The 20843-nt window shown below is 37.6% G+C and overlaps 1 protein-coding gene across 1 annotated transcript in view; it reads left to right on the top strand.

Moving 5' to 3' along the window:
* The window catches only part of PRUNE2 (prune homolog 2 with BCH domain), a 324875-nt gene that overhangs the window by 298349 nt on the left and 5683 nt on the right, over window positions 1-20843 (top strand). The window contains 7 exon segments of the mRNA XM_020995504.2: window positions 208-310; window positions 985-1116; window positions 1347-1433; window positions 8501-8599; window positions 11312-11347; window positions 11897-11935; window positions 16027-16074. Of these exon segments, the coding sequence (XP_020851163.2) occupies window positions 208-310; window positions 985-1116; window positions 1347-1433; window positions 8501-8599; window positions 11312-11347; window positions 11897-11935; window positions 16027-16074 (544 nt within the window).

Below are 20843 nucleotides of genomic sequence, written 5' to 3'. Positions count from 1 at the left end.
AAAATGGGGATGTCCCTACTTGATAAGGTTGTTAGAGAGTCACATAAAACGGCATCTGTAAAGTGGTTTGCAAACTTTAAAAAGCCCAGTAGAGATGTATGGATACACATATATTCTAGGACTACCCACAGCTTCCTTTCTGTTAAGTATTATCTTGTTGAGGGTTTTTTTTTCTTAGTTACAAATGTCTTTTTGTTTGTCCCCCAGGATACTATGGGGACGGTCTAAATGCCATCATTGTGTTTGCTGCCTGTTTTCTGCCAGACAGCAGTCGGGCTGATTACCACTATGTCATGGAAAATCTTTTCCTGTGAGTGATGCTTGTGAACACTGTAACAAAGTGCTTTGAATGAATGTCTGTGAACATATAATGACAGATGGGATACCCTGAATTTGAGGAAATGATTTGGGGATACTTAAAAGGAGGAATTTGTCAAGGTACACTGCTCACAGAGCTAGGACATTTTAGGAAGCCTTTTTGTTCAGAATGAATTTTAAACCTTTGAACATTTTTGGCATAATAAGAAAGACCTGCACAAAGTTTTGAGGCTTTTTTTTTGGCTTAAGTATAATTTTTCTTCCTGACTCTCCATTTCTAAGTCACTGATAATAAATCTGCATTTCTCTTTAGTCACAATAACTCTATCTTAGCTTCCCTCATTATTTTAATTGTGTATATATTTGAAAGTCAGGTTTATACCCAAATCTGATTAGTGTGACTATGTTTAAAAAGTACGATAATAATGATTTACAATTAATGTTAATCTTCTGCAAGAAGACATTAGCAAGGTAGCCATATTTTGTTTTTGTTTTTCTGAAGCTGTTAAGGTCATATGTTAAAAGGCCTTTAAATAGTATACTGGCTAATCAGGCTAATTGTAAACCTGTCATATATTTATGCTTAAAGAAAATGGTAATTGGTTTAAATATGATGGAAGATTTTATATAAAAAAATTTTAAAAGACTCTTTCTTCCAATGATTAGCTATGTAATAAGCACTTTGGAGCTGATGGTAGCTGAAGATTATATGATAGTCTACTTGAATGGAGCAACCCCAAGAAGGAAGATGCCTGGACTAGGCTGGATGAAAAAATGTTATCAGATGATTGACAGAAGGTATGGAAGAATATTTGTTTCCTATTTGACTCCCTTCTCCCCCCATGGCCACTGTTAACTCATTTATCAAATGCCCTCCCGTCTGCATGTTTTCCACTGTGATTCTAATTGACTTAAAAGCTTTCCTAGATTACATTGTATTTTCTATGGGATATATTGACTTTTTCCTCTAAAGGGAAAACAAAAGGTAAAGGTAGTGAAATGATACTTTTTTCCTTCTTTCAAAATAGGTTAAGGAAGAACTTGAAATCATTCATCATTGTTCACCCATCTTGGTTCATCAGAACAATCCTTGCAGTGACACGACCTTTTATAAGGTAGAGGGGTTTTTTTATTCCTCTTTATTCAAAGTCCTAGAATGCTTACATAGTAAAATCTTAAAGAGCAAGTCTAGAAATACATATATGTATAGATACACACACGTACATACATATATGTACACATATACAGATAAGTATATGTGTATTTTATATATACATATACATGTGTGTGTGTGTGTGTGTGTGTATATATATTTCAGTCTTTTCTGGAAGGATCTTTTGGCCTATTCAAAAGAACCCCCCACCGAACTGAGAATAATTTAAGAATAATTATTTTCTCCATTTTTCTGATCTTTGTCAGATCACATAAACTCAGATAAGCTCCTGATCCAGGCCACAAAATAGGCTAATAAAAACAAGAAGTGGACAGTGGATCAGAGGTGTCCTGGTAAATATTTAACAACCAGCTCTTCAGGAAAAAAACAATGTGTACATACAACAGAGTTTTAAGTTTAATCTGCATTATTAACACTTTCTCTATCACTTTCTTAAGTCAAGACAATCAACAGAACAATAAAGCAAGCCCTGATTTGATGGAAGTGTAAAGTTCACACTGAAAATTTAGTAATCGGCTCTCTGAAACCAGAAGGAGCTGATTCCAGCACACCCCTGACACTAAGCCTTTCTTCATTCACAACATTTAAAGTTAAAAATAATCAATGAAGTAAAATTACTATGCTATTTTGGAGAAAAGAGAGAGAATGATGGATAATTAAGAAAAAGTAACAACTTGAAGACAAAGAAAATCTTGGTTTCCTGAAGTTATATGGAATTAGAGAAAAGAAACATATTAAAAAGGACTGTAATATTTATGAACAGAAAGTAATTTAAGATGAAGTTTCTAATAATTGAGTAGTTTATAGAGCCTCTGGTTTTAGAGGTAAACAGTCCAACTCACAAATGGAGAAGTGTATTTTAGAAAAGCTTGTTAGCTAGTAAGAACTAGGAAAATTTGATTAAGAGAGCCCATTAAATCCCATTTTATGGAGTTCTTAAAAAAATAGACTAGACAAATATATGCCTGGGATATAGCCTTGTTTGGAATCATGACTCAAACTAGGGAATCTTTTAAAAGTCCTCTCCATCTTCATGATTCTATGTCATGTCCCAATGTCCAGGAAATATTCTGAGAAACAATTTTTAAAAGACCTTACAGGGTTAGCCCTTCTATACATATTTTTGTCATGTCTTCCTTCTTCTACATATTTGTTCTTTAAGAAATCCATAACTTTATGGTTAAAATGAAGCAATCAGTCTGCCCTAATGAGCTCATTGAAAGTTCACTCTGTACAAAAACAAACAATGGTAGTGATATTTATTAATTGGTGTTTGTTTAATAACTCAGCATTCGTGACTATTAGAGACCAGTAAAATGTGTCTTGAAAAATAAATGCTCAGCATTCATGACTTTCCTGAAAACTATTTTTACTTATCAAATAATAATTCGAGTCCTTTTGAAGAGCATTTTTGTGGATTCAGTTGTTTCATGGGTGTTTAACTTTTTGTAACCTCATTTGGGGTTTTCTTGGCAAAGATACTGGAGTGGTTGGCCATTTCTCTCTCTACGTCTTTGTACAGATGAGGAACTGTGGCAAACAGAGTTAAGTGACTTTCCCAGGGTCATACAGCTAGTAAGTATCTGAGGCCAGATTTGAACTCAGGAAGATGAGTGTTCTTGACTTCAGGCCCAGCACTGTATCCACCATACCACCTAGCTGCCCCATTGAAAGCATTAGAGACTTTCAACAAAGAAAGCAATGACAGGTAGACCAGTAAAATGGCAAATGCTGATAAATCATACATAGCTGGAACATCCCAAAGACTTCCCTTTTGGCTCAGCTAGTTTTTAAATTATTAGTGGAGTATGTTAATCTAACTAACTCCAAGTAGATAGAGAAACCCTGACTCTAAAACATAATTCATTTTCTCCCACATTCTCTTGACTACCAAAGAACATCACCCACTATGTCTCCCAAATGCAAACTGTGATCATCAGTGTGGTTGTCTTCACCTCAGTCTTTCAGCTCAAGTCTGAATGCTTAGCTTCTTTGAAGTCCGCCCAAGAAGCATTTAAGTGTCTGCTACATGGCAGTCACTGTGTTTAAGTACAGCTCACAGCTTAGTGGAAGAGGCACATGTAAACGCTATGTATAAACAGGATATATGCAAGATAATCTCAAAGAGAAGGCGCAGGCACTAAGGGGGATAAGGAAAGGCTTCTTGCAGAAGGTAGAATTTAAGCTGAGACGTGAAGAAAGCGAAGAGGGAGACAGGAAGGGAGAGAATTCCACGCACGGGGGATGACTGGAGAAAAGGCATGGAGTTGGGAAGTGGAGGGTCTTGTCTGAGGGACATCAGCTAGGTCCAATTTGCTGGATGGTAGAGAGTGTGAAGGAAAATTAACCGTAAGAAGGATGGAAAAGTGAAAAGAGGCTTTAGAAGTCAGACAGAAGATCTTCTATGTGATCCTAGAGACAGTATGGAGCCGCTGAAGTTAGGGAAGAGGAGGGAGACCTGGTCAGATCTGTACTTTCAGAAGATCACTTTGATAGTTAAGTAGAGGATGGATTACAATAGGGAGAGGCTTGAGGCAGGGCAGCCAGCCAAAAAGTTATTGGAACAGTGTGGGCATGAGGTTATAAGAGCCTCCATCAGGGTGGTGGCAGTGTCAGAGGAGAGAAGAAGGCATATAGGAGTGATGTTTGAAAATAAACTGGAGGGGGCAGCTAAGTGGCACGGTAGATAGAGCACTGGCCCTGAAGTCAGGAGGACCTGAGTTCAAATTCGGCCTCAGACCAAACACTTGACATGTACTAGCTGTGTGACCCTAGGCAAGTCACTTAACCCCAATTGCCAAAAGAAAAAGAAAAAAAAAGAAAATAAACTGGTGGATGGAATCTGATTGCTTCAGTTTCCTCTAGATTATGCATGTAGTGTCATGGAAAGAATATTGGATTTTATGGCAAGAGGATCTGGGTTAAAATCTAGACTTTTCACTCTAATAGTTGTGTGACTGACCTGTTTCAGCCTATTTGTTAATCTGTAAAAATGAGTGGGTGGTACTAGATGATTTCTGGAGTCTTTTCCAGTTCTAAATATGTGGTCCCACAGAGCCCTGATTCTTTTGTATCCTTGCCTAAAGTTCAAAGCTCTCCAAACCTATCAGAATTTCCCAGGGGGAATCCCCTCAAAACTTTAAATTCTTTCCACCACCTACCTCTCCAAGAATCCGTGGCTGCAAATCCTGGAAATAGCAGCAAAGATATTGACTCTGTGGAGATACCACCATGGAGCCTTTTGTAAAGTTCTATCAGATAAGCTATCCTACTCTTCACCCTCAGGACACTCTGCTTCAACAAGCCGCATTTCAGAGTCTTGTGAGAATTAAAAGAGGGAGGGAGAATGAAAAAGGAGTTGCTATTGTTGTTGAGTCATTTTCAGTTATGTCCAACTCTTTGCGACTGTTTGAGGTTTTCTTGGCAGAGATACTGGAGTGGTTTGCCATTTCCCTCTCCAGCTTTTTTTTTTTTTACAGATGAAGAAACTGAGTTTAAGAAGTTAAGTTAAGCAGAGTTAAGAAGTGACTTGCCCAAGGTGACACAGCTAGTAAGCGTGAGGTCAGGACTGAACTCAGGGAGGTGAATCTTCCTGATTCCAGACCCAGAGCTCTATCCATTATTTCACTTAGCTAGTAGGAACCAACTGAACTTGTGTATAGCCCTAAAAAAATTGCTAGACAGAGCTGACCTTTCTACTTTGACTCCTTCCAAATTAAAAACAAACAAATGAAGCCAAGTGACAGGATGGACAAACTCAACCCATAGGAGACTTCTTCCCCTCAGAAAAGTGGGGGATAAAGACACCTGACTTCATTCCTTTTCCAAAGGCAAAGAAAAACTTGGTATACTAATATGGAGAGGGAAGCTTAACTTAGAAAGTGAACCGTCCACCCTTTTCCCTCAAAATTAAATTCCGTATCTGCTTCTCTAAGCCCCAAATGTACTGCAGCAGTTGGGGAGGGGCGGTAAGGAGGACTAGTCTATCCGAAACTTGCTTTTCTTTTTAGTATGAGGAGAATCTGTTATAGCTGTCAGGCAAAGGAATATCCAGAAAATCTAATAAATTTAACACTAGATGTGGCTGTTTTGGACCAGTTGTCAGAAGATCAGGGAGCTGAGTCTGGGTAGTCACTAATTAGTGGTGAGACCTTGAGCAATTTCCTTAATCTTTCTGAGCCTGTTTTTTTTTTAATTTACAGAATAACAGGGTTGAAATAAATTATTTTTGAGCTTCCATTTCAGGCTCAATTCTGTAATTCTATGATTCGGATTCTCAACTTTATGAAAATGTGTTGTAAACCAATTTGAAGAAAGGATGGAATCCAATGTGGTTCTAGTCACACCTTACACTCACTAAGAAATTGTTATGATCATATTTATGTTTGAAAGGTGAATGAAACATCATGGCTGTTAACCAAATCCCATTCCAGCTAGTTACCCAATGTCAAATCCAGTATGTATCATGGATATATATACAGGAAAATGAAACCCAAAGTTTAATGACAGACTATGACCTCCATAAAAATTTCATTTTAGATGCTTTATTTATCACTGAGATTATTACATCCAAGTGCCTTGATAACTATCAAGTGTTTTTGCTGTAGTATCTGGGACATTCCAACTCACAGGGCTGGTCCCCATAATGTGGTGCTAATTCAGGTTCAAGTTTTTTGTGGGTTTGCATGCCTAAAACAATAGCTAATGAGCCCCCATCTGATGTATCTATTTTTAAATCAGCTAGAGGACACAGTTTAAAAGAGGCATTTAATGAAATGGCTTAGTGAGGAAAACAGCAACAAAATATTTCTCTTATAAGCCTGAGACACACTTTCCCACAAATACGCAACGCATGAATGTGAACACATAGAAGGGTTATAACACATAGGGAACAATGTGTGTCCAGGACCAAACAGGCAGTGACATGCCACTATCATTTCAGGGTCACTAATGTCTTCCAATGATGTCATTGCACTAATCTCATTGGTGTTAGTTTCATAATCTCCAGGGGTCACTTTTGGGTTCTGTTCCACTGGACCACTGACTCTGCTAGATACTGCTGAGTAGGATCTGCAGTCTCTACTGGACATTGCTCTATGCAGTGTCCACTTTCTGGCTTAGTTAGAATCCTCAGCTAGGATGCTGCCAAGTCTATAAAAATCTATAAATTCTACACCTTTTTAAATCATAGGAAAAAGAGTACAAAGCAGTTGAGCAAAAGGAAAAGATGTTTGCCCTTGCCCAGGACATGATAACAGGCAATATGATATACAGTAGTTCCCAGATTCCCCAACAGTCTGAGATTGCCTTTTAATATGAAACCAAAAAGCTACTTTGGATCTTTATCCAACTTGAAAGGAAAATCAAACAAACATTTTTAGTTACTGAAGGATATGTGTAATTTAATTCTAATTGTTACACTATTCATTTGAACTTCGGTTCATCCAACATGGTTATTTGAAAGCTGTGAAGGCAGAAAATAAGAAGAGAAAATTAGTGTAATTATTTTTAAAATGAACTTTAGCAGTTTCTCAACAGAGTAGCCACAATCCCCCTTTGCAGAATATAAAATAAAATAAAGGGATGTACTATCCCACCATTGGTAAGCTGGTCTAGAAGCATGGGCTCTTAATACTTTTTGTGTTATGGACTACTCAGAATCATGCTTTTAAATTAATAAAATAAAATAAATAGCACAAGGAAATCGATTATGTTGAAGTACAGTTATAAAAATATTTTTTAAAGCAAGTTCATGGATCTCAGGTTAAAAACTCCTTGTCTAGAGAATGCTTAACATGGTAAAGTAAATGACAAAAGAAAATGGATTTTTTTTAACAAGAAGAAATGAAGGTTACCACTTTCAGTACAAAGGGTCTATAACTCTGCCGAGGAAGAATTCCTGGGTCCTACTGGTCTGCACATTTTTACCTGGAGAGGGAATTTTATATGCCACTATGTTAAGGATAAAATCAAGAAAAGACAGAATGTCAGCGTTGGAAGGGATAATCTAGTCCAACCCCCTTATTTAACAGATGAGGCAACTGAAACCCAGAGAGATAAAGTGATTTACCAGAGGTCCCACATAAATGCACATTAGGTCTTGCATCATCATTTTAAATATAGCATGACTAGCTAATAATTATTTTATGGAGAAGTGGAGAAGTGATTTTAAAGCAAAGCATGTCTACTGTAGCCTTTCCTGTACATCAGTTTCTAATTTCTACAAAATTAATTTACCATTAGAAAGAAATGCAATCAGAAGAGACTCACTTTGAGGCCATATCTAATGTTATCTCTTAGCATTCAGATTCTAACAAGTGATCCAAGATCATAGACACAAAAGGTATAGTTTTATTTCTCTCTTTTCTACATTTTCATTTGGTTTTCATAGTATTCTGAATTTATGATTGAAGTAAAATGAGAAATTTTCAGTGTATTTGTTTTGGAAAATTTGCTGTTCAGTCATTTTTCAATTATGTTGGACTCTTTGTGACCCCATTTGGGTTTTCTTGGCCAAGATACTGGAGTGGTTTGCCATTCCTTCTCTAGCTCATTTTACAGATGAGGAAACTGAGGTAAACAGGGTGAAATGACTTGCCAAGTATTACACAGCTAGTGAATGTCTGCGGCCAGATTTGAATTCAGAAAAATGAGTCTTCCTGACTCCAGGCCTGGCATTCTATCTACTGTGCCACCTGACTGCCCAAATTTGGGAAATACTTGTGCCCTTTTCATATTGGATGGGGTGGTGGAGAGAGTGACAGTGAATATAGTCATGCTAAACATCAATTTTGTTGCCCAAGTGACATTTGATCATTACAAAATGAATTCAACATAATTTTCAAGATATGGCTTATGGAGAGTGAGTGACCCATAACCTTTGTGTGTGTGTGTGTGTGTGTGTGTCTCTCTCTCTCTCTCTCTCTCTCTCTCTCTCTCTCTCTCTCTCTCTCTCTCTCTCTCTCTCTCTCTCTCTCTCTCTCTCTCTCTCTCTCTCTCTCTTCACAGTTCAAAATTCAGCAGCAAAATACAATACGTCAGCACTTTATCAGAGCTCAGCGAGCTGATCCCAATGGAATGTGTCCATATCCCAGAGAGTATCATCAAGTAAGTCCTGAATATTTAAAAAATATGGTAAGAAATGATGGGTGTTATAAAAAAGGATTACGAAACATATTATCTTCTGGAAAAACAGAGGAAAGGATCATTCTGACACGTAAATATTTATTAAAGCTCCCGCTATCACTGTACTTTTCTTCACAGCCTATAGTTAACTATTCTTTTTCTTTAAAATCCCTTTCCATATGATATTATGTTAAATTATTACCCTATCCATGAAACTCATTGCTAACTTAACTGTGACTTTGAAGAAAGCATAAATTTAAATGTTTTCAGTTAAACTTTGTCTTCCCTACGGACATAGTACCAGTGTCTTAACTTATCATCCATGTCTTTATTGTCTGAAAAAATATAACTGATAAAACACTGCCCTTCAATCCCTTAGTAATTATGAAGAACTCTCCTCTTCTTCTTTTCTAAAGCCCCATTTCATTTTCTGGCTCCTCTTCAGATGAAAGAATAATCATGTAATATTTGCCAACTAACAGGTGGGATGATTGGTGAAATTTTTCCCGTGCCCACTGCAGGGCAGTTCAGAAGGTGCAACAGCAGCAGCCTGCAAAGACTAAAGCATGGTGAAGGATGTTCTCATTCACAACTGAAAAAAAAAAGTGAAAGATGCCTAAGCTTGTGGTGCTTGGGACAAGAGACTTTAAAGTGAGCTTTAAAGTCATGGACACCATGAGCTGGACCTCCCTGTATTTGGGTCATCATTGCAAACCTATATCATTGTGTGTGTGTGGTGTTGGTTTTTTATTTCCTGTGTGTCTGGTTACTTGGTTTGTGAATTAGATTGGAGTGGAAAAGAAAAACTAACAAATATGCATTATTTTCCTCTCCAGATCTAAAAACCTAAATTAGCCTGCTCAAAGGCACATTCTTTAGACTAGAGCCACCCTTTTTTGTGTGTCATAGTCCCCTTGGGCACTCTGGTGAGGCCTTTGGACTCTTTCTCAAATAATATTTTAAAATTCATAAACTATATAGGATTTCAAAGGAAACCAGTTATATTGAAGTGTAATTATTAAATTATTTTTTAACTTAATGGACCCCAGCTTAAGAGCTCCTTCCATAGAAAGGAAATGGAAATGTCTGTCTAGAACAACAAGCCACAAGGTAGATATGTTTAGTCTTTCCTGTCACAAAATTCAGCCATGGAGGCAATATGCTATTACCCTCATTGGACTTATGGTAGTACTGACAAATTTCTCTTTGGCCCATTAGCTTAGCTGGTTTAGTACTAATGAAACAAGTTCATAATTTTCATCATTTTGTCACGTAGTCAAAGATTGAGACCCCTAAACTTGGTCATTTACCTTGGAAATTTGTTCCATTAGTTATAAGGAGGACCAGGAGAAAGTGTGACTGAATCACCTTTACCCAGTCCTGAAAAATCATCCAAAGCACAAGCCCCCCCAAAATACTAATTAAAAAATATTACTAGAGCCACAAATGATAGAAAGCACAATTTAAACTTTAATTGCTTTAATGTTTATGGATTATATGTGTTTCAATGTTAATGGATTAAATAATCCAATAAAATGAGAGTTAGAAACTAGATAAGAAAACCCCACTATCTCTTGCTTACAAGAAGTATACCTAAAAAGGAAAAACATACAGAGAATAAAAATGTAATGCTAGAATAAGGTGCCCTCTTGCTGATGAATCAGTGAAGTCATCTTCATATTTGAGGGACAGTCCATAATTCTTTCTTCTAGTTAAACATTGACGCTTAAACATGCTAGTAACAGTTTCACAATTGTTACTTTTGGGAAGCCACTCTTATGTAATGTCCTAAGTTCATCTATGAGCTTTCACCACTGAGAAGGAATTAAGGTCATCACCACAGATTTCCAAGGTGATATGTACGATATAGTAAGGATTCCATTTGAGAAAGTTTTCTTCAAAAGGAAAAAAAAATGAACTTTTAATGTGTGACTTTTTATGGGAATTTCCCTCTCTGTTTACCCAATTCCTGTTACCCAATTCACCCCTTCTTGTAACTCTTTCCCTCACATTTTCACAGAACTTTTACCTCATTTACCTGTTGTTCAGTTTTCCAATTATTTGGGGGCATAGCTCCTACCTAGCACTGATTGAACTAGAAAGAGACTCTAAGTTAGACTTGAATGAGGCAGAAAGTTGTTTAATTTTAAGGAGAGTATGTAATTAAACTATGAGCATTTTGACAGTTCCTAAATTTATTATTTCTCTCCAGTTTTCTAGAAGACAATTAATTTGACAAAAAGCTGCATGGTATAGTAAGTAGGGGAAGGATTCTTTAAAAAAAAAAATTAATGATATTCCCAGATCTTTGCACAGTGCTTAGAACAGAGTAGGTACTTAATAAATGTTTATTGGATTGGCAGACTTGGATTCAAGTCCTACCTCTGACACATGCTGGCCTTGTGGCCCTGGGCAAGTCACATAATGCCACAGTGATCTCTCTAGGATTCTAAGGTACAAATACGCTATTGGCATCAGTAGAGGGTCCAAAGGCAATGCAACAGGTTTTCAGATGGGAACACCCACCATGAAATTATCTGGGTAACCCTGTTCCCCCCAAAATTGATATGCAAATTTAAACATTTGCCCACATTCTGAAAAAGAGAACCTATTCTTTTAAGATATTTTTGTACATGTCGTCTTTTTCATCTGTTTACTCACTGTCTTCATTGCATTCGTTTTTTATCTTGTAAGGTACGATGAAGAGAAATCTTATAAGAGAAGTGTGAGGTAAAATGCTTTCTTCTGCTGTTAATGCTGGTCCCTCTCTATGTGTGAACAAACCAGTCTTTCACTTGTAGGTGACCTCAACAAGCTGCCATTGAAAGGAAGCTGTCCCTGTGTCCTGTTGTGTGTTACCCATCTGTCTCCCTTTCAAAGCTGTTGAGGTCCACCTTCTTTGCAGCTACCAAACAAGACACATCCTTGAATTGTCCCAGGCTGCCAGCTAACATTCTTAGTGCCAGACAAAGCAAGTGAATGCTGTTTTTCAGCTTTATATGACATGCATGTCTCAAATCCCCTGCTATTTTTCTATCTGCCTTCAAATGAAGGAATTTGCAAAATAAAATTACCTAGCAATTGAGTGGGCAGCAATGACACCATATTTAATTGAAGGAGTTTATCCCAGGCAAACCCTCAGGCGAATGTTTGAAAAGTCTATTTATATACATGTAGACCGCACTAATGTTTTGCTTTGCTTTGCTGGGTTTTTCTCTCACGCTGTGCTTGCTTCTTCTTTTGTTTCTTTGAAAACACCTACCATTTTTGCTCGTGCAGACTGGATGAAGAGCTGAGGGAAGCATCTGAAAGAGCTAAGTAAGATTCTGTTTGCTGCTTGGCATTGCCTTTGCTTACTTTTCAGGAATGGATTGGGAGAAACTGCATGTTTGATGCTTATACCTGCACCCAGAGAATAGTGCTGCCCTTTAAAAACAAACTGCCACTGCTCCCCTGCAAACCTTTAATCTAATTGAACTCTGTTTGCCCTTGATCTCAACTATTTTGACAAATGTAATTATGGTTGGTTAACGTTTCTTGAGCATGCACAGCATTTAGGTACATGATTAAGCACACACATCTTGGTTCCCTGCCTCCTGGAACGTGTTCTCTTAGGCAGTGGTATCAAACTCAAATAAAAATTGAGGGCCACTAATCCCTACCTAAGGACTCCCTGCTGGCCGAATACTGACTTAGTTTTAAAATGGAATGTTACTGTGCTTTACTGTATTTTTATTTATTTTGTTAAATATCTCCCAATTACATTCTAATCTGGTTCGGCTGCACTCAGGCGTGCTGGGCCATCTGCGGCAACGTGTTTAACACCTCTGCTCTAAGGTACTGTAGTATCCACATGTGATAGATTCATCAATATAGCAAAACCTTACTAACGCTTAGGAACTGGAAGGCCAAAATGAATTAATAGAAAACCTAAATGTGTAATATTTTTGATGAGAGAGAAAGAGTGATGGAGTGAATAGAGAATTGATCTTGGAGCCCAGGAAAACGAAGGTTCAAGTCCTGCTTGGCTGTGTAACCCTGGGCTAATCAATTAACTTCTCAGGGCTCCCGGTGACTGAGTTGCATAGAAGGAGTCAGGCTTCCTTGGTGAGAGGGAGTTTCCTCATCTGAAAATTCCCCGTACCCATGAAATCATACCTATCCCATCATGTTTTTTAATAAATTTAATTTCTTTTTCTAAGATAAGCAATAACCTTAAGTAAATCATTGATAAGTAGATACCCTCTGGAAGCTACTACAATGAACAAATAAGAACAATTTGTAATTATCATGTTAATAAAGATTGCTGCTCTTTAAACAGTCATCCACTCCACTCCAAAACTTTTGCTTTCACTAGGAATTTAACTAACAAGTCCAGCTGCTCTACACATTTCAGTATGTTCTCAATTCATTAGCTGATTAATCTGAATAAATTCTCAAGCCACATGGCACAGAGGATAAAGTGTTTGGCTTAAGTCAGGAAGACCTGAGTTCGAATCCTGCCTCAGATACTTACTAGCAGTGTGACTCTAGCCTAGGCAAGTTATTTAACCTCTGTTTGCTTCAGTTTCCTTGTCTGTAAAATGAGGATGGTGATAGCACTAGCCTCTCGGGTTGTCGTGAGGAGTGAAGGTGTTAATGTGTAGAATGTGCTTTGTTATTAATTAGTAAGAGGCAAATTCGTAAAATTCATGGTGTTTTTATACACAAATACTGCACAATCGGTTACCACTACTTTCTTATGACTACATTTATATATGTGCTCTCACACACACACACACACACACACACTTTCTTTATGTACAGCACTCAGGCCCTACGCTAATTTGTGGCATTGCTAGTATCTTCACTGTGGCTTGAAACAGAAGGAATATTTTTTTTTCACTGTGAAAAACTCACCTCATAGTTTTCTGTGAGATCTTTCCTTCCCCCTGTCAATCAGATGGGCTGATGTGACTTTAAATGATATACATTATACCTCAGGTAGAGTTCGTTTACCTTCTACTGAAGCTTTTAGCTGAAAGGTACAGTAATTCTGCAGCACTATGGAAGGAAACCATCAAGTAACCAAAAAGCTTCATCTTGGCCCATCGTTCCCATACAAAAACAATTGAAAACGTTTCTTCCTCCCTGAGATTTATTTGCACCTAAATTTAGCTTTAGGTATTGGAGGCAACCCGTTAAAGAGATATGCCCTTGTGTTTCTTGTTCAGATTCACAGTGTCTGTGCAATAGCCTATTTTGTGGGTTAAAAGGGCTATTTAAAATACTATTTACTGAGTAATGTTAGAGTATTAAATTAATCTATTCTCTCCTAGCAGAATACCTTCCTCAATTGCTATTCATTGTGCTCTGTTTTTATGTAGGGTATGTTTGGGGATTTTTTTTTAAGCTTTTGTTTTTTCTCAAATCTCTCCAGTCCCCATTCCACCCTGCACTGAAAGGTCATATGACATTGGCTTGACCTCTCTTCTCTAGGTAAGGTAGAGAGGGGAATTGTTCTGACTACAGACCTACCTTACAAGCACCATGTTTTCATACTTCCTCTGTGACATCATGGGTGATTTAGGCCTTTAAGCCTGAAGCATCTGCTCAGTTTCATCCTTGCTTCTATTAATATTGAAGTAGTGTCTCTAAAGCATTAGAAATACACTTGCCCAATTTCAGACATGCAAAGAGGAGACACACAGGTTAGAGGAACAGGTCCTATGAGTTATGTGGCCAGATGCTGAGAATTCTAATTCTGATTCTGGTACTTAGTTCCTCCTTGTCTTAAGTTTTGTCTACCTCATGGTAAGCACATATTTTTATCAGAAACCTAACCCCACCACAAAGTTGTGGGTGGCAATGTGAAAACTGTACCACTCCTTCCTCTTTCATTCCCACATTTGTTCCAGAAGATTTGGAGAAGTTTTTCTAGGTCAAACACCCCTCCTTGGCCTTCACTGAATCGCCATGGTTGACTTCACAGACAGTAACCACCTGACTGGCTATCCATAACTAACCTCACTTTGTCTTTTGCTTACATTATAAATTTAATTGAGAAGCCCAGCCACTGTACACATTGAAATACATTCTGAATTAATTGATTAATCTGTGACAATAAAGTGACAAAAAACATGTAAGGAGGGGAAAAATCTTTGGAGACCAAAAAAAGTAAGTTCTACAATATTAGTTTCATGTAAAAGAAAACTTAGAAAATAAAACTTAAAAAAAAGATGATCTGCCTTCTGTAGAGACTATTCTGAATGCTTTGTGACGGACTCTAAGTGGTTTATGTCACTGTATGAGTGACAAGCCCATGACATATTGACATATAAGTAGAGCACTGAATAATTACTTTATAAGTATGGGTAATTATTATTTTCTTTGAAAGGATGCACAAGTGCCAGAATAGACCATAGCTTGACAGGTGAAGCTAAATTTTGTCACAGGTTGAATTCAATCAATCAACAAGCATCTATTAAGCACCTACTATGTGCTAGGCACTGTGCTAAGTGCATGGTCTTTCTTCTTGTGATCTGTACTCTGTTAGCAAAAAAAAAAACAGATATTAGAGGAGAAACCACTTTTTAAAAAGTATTTTATTTGTATTGTTTTATCACAATGCTTGACCTCCTCCCCAGATTAACCTTCCTGAATAGTATTTTGTTTACGGCAAAGAGAATTAACTTATCGAACCCACTTCACTTGGCTCACTGGGGGCAGGTTACCATAAACTATGTTTGGTATTCAGTGAGAGATGACATAGCATAATTTTTGGCTTAGGGAATCGACCATGTCAATAGTTCATTTCCACATACTTGAGGGTTGATTGTAAACATTCTTGCTAAATATAATAAGGCCACCTTAGTGAAACCCTACTGGAAGGAAAAAAAATTTCCTCATTTGAGGATGAGAATAAAATTTTCCAGTCATGTTTATTTTTATTCAATCAGCTGTAGAATTGTAATCAGAATAGAGAAAGGTAGAAACTCTTTCTGGGTCAAGGAATCATAGAATGTTAAGAGGGAAACAACCTTAGCAATTGTCTAGTCTTTCCTCCTCATTTTATAAATAAGAAACCTGAAGCCCAGAGAGGGAAAATAGCCCAACCAATATCTCACACAAATGGTGTCATGACTCCAAACCAGGTCTTCTGAGGCTTTTCCCATAACATTGCAGCTGCAGAGTCCTTAAAGTATTCACATTCCATTTGTCTTTTTGTACTTCCCAAATCAAGGTTAATTATTGTTCAAAAACAAAATGGATGTTCAGAGAACCATTCTAGGCTGTGTACCAATTAGTACTGTGTAAATGATAGTTTAGTATTTAAATACTTGACGAACTCCTGAAATATGCTGTGCCTGTCAAGGGGTCATTGTGGGGAAAAATAATGTTTATTGCTGCCTCTTTTCCCTTGTACCCAGAGCTAGCTGCCTTTCAAATGATCCAGAAATGTCTTCTATGGAGCAGGAGTAAGAAACCCACCATTCATGGCAGCTCTGTTTTTGTTTGTAATAAATTGTGGCTGCACAGGGGCAGAAGGCTTTGAGGAATGGGTAAACTCATCTCAGTTGTCCAGTTAGCCCTAATGTTTATACCTTCATCAGGAGCTAGAAGGGAGTCAGTCTTTCATAAAGTTGGGTTGGCTCACTGACACTTAAGAGCACCACCTCTGCAGTCTGAGTTTTACTTATCTGCATCCTAAACTTACAACCTCTTGAAGTGGCCCTCAGAGCATTGAAACTTCAAGGAAACAAAATTTAACGTGTTCTTCTTCAATGGAATGTTTTATTCAACTAAATCTGAGTTCATAGGTCTACAGTAGAGCTGGAAGGGACCTTGGAAGCCTTCTAATCCAACCTTCTCATTTTGTAGGAGATGAAATAGGTCCAGGATTTGCCCAAGATCACAAAGGTAGTAAGTGATGGAGGCAAGATTTGAACCCAGATCTTCCAACCTGTACTCTGGAACCACTATACCATACTGTCTCCCTAATTTATCAATCACTTCTTGAATTAATTTATGTCATCAATTACGAAGTTTGTTTAAGGGCACATTTCAGGCTGCTTGTCCCAAGAGTCAATCTAATTATGTCTCTGACAGAAGAAATGATTCCTATCAACATTTCTTTTGAATTATATAACAGAACCAGATTCAAGAACAGCTTGGGGGATGGAGGCTGAGTATACAAAGCAACAATATAGGATCATAGAAATTATAGTTGGAAGGAATATTAGAAGTCATTTCACCCAAACTTTTCTGTTTAAAAGATGGAGAAGCTTTGGCCCAGAGAGATGCGGGAACTGGTTAACTTGTCCAATGTCACACAGGTAATAAGTAGTAATGCCAGAGCTGAACAAGATGCTGTGGTGAAAATTCCATCTTCTTTTTAGTTTATTCCAATAAGTTTGAAGACCTGATTTTATATCCTGTCTCTGATGCTTGCGACATGTGTAACCTCATGTAAGTCACTGAACTTACCTGAACCTCATTATCCTCATCTGTAAAATCAAGCCATTCTCTTAGATGACTTCTGAAGTCCCCCTTTAATCTCATTTAAGGGAGTATGACCTCTGGCAATACAGATTGCAGCCCATCCTTGCCTGCCCATCCTTTGTGGCTCTTGAGGCAACCAGGTTGTCCGTTGGATGGAATGTTGAACTTTGAGTCAGGGAGAACTCAGTTCAAAACCCACCTCCAGCACTTACTAGCTGTTTTACCCTGGGCATGTTATTTAATTACTCTCAGTCTTAGTTTCTTTATCTCTAAAATGGAGATAATAATAGCACCTACTTTAGGGAGTCATTATAAGGGTCAAATGAGACAATATATGTGAGGTGTTTTGCCACAGAGCAATTAAGCATGCTACTCATATCTTTAAAGAGAGGTGATTGAATCAAGGTAAAGACAGGCAGATAGATAGATAGATAGGTAGATAGATAGATAGATAGACAGACAGACAGACACAGATATAGATATGGATTGTTTTTGTTGGACATGGCCAAAGTGAGAATTTGATTTGCTTGACTATGGCTAATTGTTGCAAGCATTTTTTTTTCTTCTCTCAAATAGGAAGAGGGATGGGTAGAAGAAAAATTAGGTTTTTGTTCATTAAACATTTTTTAATTTAACTTTCAAAAATAAAGTGCTTAATAAACTGTAATGTACTATGCAAATGATAACTATTATTGGTGATGATGATATTATTATTATTATTTCCTCCTATATATCCACCACAAAAGTGAGGTCTAATATTTGGTGTCTGATACTGCACTTTCCACTGTCCCTGTAAAAGCAAAAGGAAGCCACATAAGATTGAGGGACCCTTCAGTGTTTTCCTTTGCTTCATGATTGCCATGGCCAAAGAATCTATCGCCTAGCCTATTGGTGCTGACTCTCTCTGTGGTTAGTGAGAGTGGTCCTCCCAAAGCATGCATTGTCTGATGCCAGAGGATCAGTGTGTGCCGCTGGCATAGACTTCAAGAACTCAAGGTGACCATCATATCATAAGAAAGCATACATGCAGGACTTTCCAGAAGAAGATGGGACTTTTTTGCTTTTTTTTGGTGGGGGGGTGGGGAGAAGTATTTGCTTTGTATACACAACTAATTAGGGCAGCCTTTATACCCTAGTATCCTAATAAAGAATCATAGAATTTGAGAGTAGAAAAGTACCTTAGAGGTCATCTAGTCTATTCCCCTTTGCGAATATGAGAAAGCTATGGCTCAGAGATGATGTGATTTGCTCAAGGTCAAACAGCCTGCTAGTAGCACGGGGTGCTTCATGAAATCTGTTGTTTTACCAACATGGTCTCTTAGAAAAAAAAAAAACCAAAAAGCTTTTCCTTTCCGTGAGTGGCCTTCAGAGGAGCTATGGTTGTAGAGCTTTCTGTATCATTTATTAATCCTTGGAACCCTGGAAAGAATGGAAGAGTCACAATTCAAATGTGGCTGTACTGTTTACTTTGCTTCATGAAACACCTAGGAACCATTCCTATTCCTTTAGATTTCTAATGGCCACTATCTGGGAGAGCAGGAGCATGGTGTCATGGTAGACTGCTGGACCTGGAGGCAGGAAGATGGGGAGTTGAATTCCACTTCAGACACTTACTGGTTGTGTGACCCTGAGCAAGTCTCTGGGCTTCAGTTTCCTCATCGGTACAATGAGGGGGTTAGATTTAATGACTTCTAAGGTCCCTTCCAGCTCAAAACCTATGATCCTATCAATTCTGGACACAGTGAACATGGAATAAAAACTGTATCTATCTGGTCAGACACATTAGAAGTATGGAGCAAATCTCAAAAATACATCACAGAGGGGGCAGAAGTAAGTTATATGGCTAGAAAATAAAGTCTAAAATACTTTAATTGAAACCTTTGAAACTGAGCAGCTATTTACTGTGAACCACACTTGTCTCAAACCTTTGATGTGAAGGGAAAACCTAACCTGAGGGAATTTTGTTGTGAAAGATTTGGAAAAAAATATCACCCTTTCTGCACAAATATATAATTTCTCCCTAACCGAGCTCCATGCTCCCCAGTTGCCAGAAATGGCATGGATATTGAATTCTAGAATCTCAATGAACCCTCCCTGCTGCAACTGCTTTGGAGTTCACCCAGACCTCTGTCTGATCTGTTTTGTTCTATACTTTTCGTGTATTGGTGTTTTGATTTGGGATGAGGGCAAGGGAAACTTCTTTTCATTTTAGTCTGAGTTCATTCTGGTGCTTGGGGTGGGGCATGGAAGGAGAACTATTTTTCTTTTCGTGTCTGACTCCACTTCCCCTCTTCTGAGGGATGTAAACCAGTTAGGAGAGCCCATCTTGTCCTTCCACTTCCCTCTTTCTACTTCTCCCGCCTTACCCACCCTTTCTCCCCTTTATTTCTTGAATCCTTTTCTTTTCTTTCTCTACCTCCCCAATACCAATGTCAGGAATGTGATTAGGTTTGGGGACTGGAGAGAAATCTTTCTCTTCTATCTCCTGTCCTCTCCCTTCTTCCTTCTTGCAAGCTCCAAATTATTTTCTCTGGTTTTTGAATATTACTATTCCATGCTTTGGGGAAGGAAGTGGATGTATCAAAAGTGGGAGAAGTTTATTTTCTGTGGAAGCAATTTATGCCTTTTGTAAATGTCACAGGCTTGATTTAAGATTTAAAGAACTTTTTGGTGACACTGAATTAATAGGTATAACTGAAAACAATTGTACTGCTTTCTCCTATTTCCAAAGAAAAGAAAGACACATTGATTTAATACATCACTAAACTACCCTATTGGACATTCTGCAACCCTCAATTTTTTTTGCCATATGCAACTTTAATCACACAAACAAAAAAAAGGGGGAAAAAAGGAAAAGTCCTGGATGTATATTAAATGAAAAGCTCTGAAGTATAGACACAAGTAAAGCTTAACGGAAGGAGTCCAGCCATTTTTATGTACAGCTCAAGGTCCAAAAAAGACATGTGGGTCTGTTCAAAAGGGTTCATACACAAAGTCTGTACACAAACCTTCATTTTTAAATAGCACCAGAATCATTAAAAAAATTATAGAATTATCCCAATGCCTCACTATTCAACTTAATTATAGAAAACTGTTCCCCTCCGTTCTGAACAAAATCTAATTTTCCATAAATATACTGTGCCATGTTTTCAAAAACTAATCCCAGAACTTCATTTTCTCATTTTCATGCATAAATAACACTCACTTATTCATTTCCTGAAACTGAAAAATACATACCTCAGTGAATATGTTTCTGTTTGAAAGAAACATTAGCATAATTTAAACATATGTGTGGTCAGCATTCTTCATTACTAACTTCACCATCAGCTGTATGCCTAAGATTTAACTATTCAGCTTGTTAGAACAAGGTTATATTTACTTACTTGTAAATGTAAAATCCAGACTTTCTTGCTCTTGTATACTGGTTATGTAAGGTATTAATCACACAGCAATTCATTCACAACATATTGAAGCATTAAACCCAAGGCTATTGAAGGAATGATTATAGATGGGTAATTGTCATCCTGAAGAATAATTTTAAAATAGTATCTCTCTGGGTGAACTCTGAGCCCAATATTGGTTCAGATCTCCATGAGTGATTTGAATGGTAGAATAGAGAGCATACTCTTAAAGTCTTCAGATAAAGAGACAAACGAACAAGAAGTTAGGTGAGAATAAAAAAATTTCAAATACAGTTCAATACAAATAATTCAAAATAAAATTCAATACAAAAAGTCAAACTGAA

The sequence above is a fragment of the Phascolarctos cinereus genome, unplaced genomic scaffold, assembly GCF_003287225.1.
Source record: "Phascolarctos cinereus isolate Bilbo 61053 unplaced genomic scaffold, phaCin_HiC Scaffold_4;HRSCAF=312, whole genome shotgun sequence".
Lineage (NCBI taxonomy): Eukaryota > Metazoa > Chordata > Mammalia > Diprotodontia > Phascolarctidae > Phascolarctos > Phascolarctos cinereus.
The sequence above is the reverse complement of the archived record's forward strand: the minus strand, read 5'-3'. Positions and strand labels throughout refer to the sequence as shown.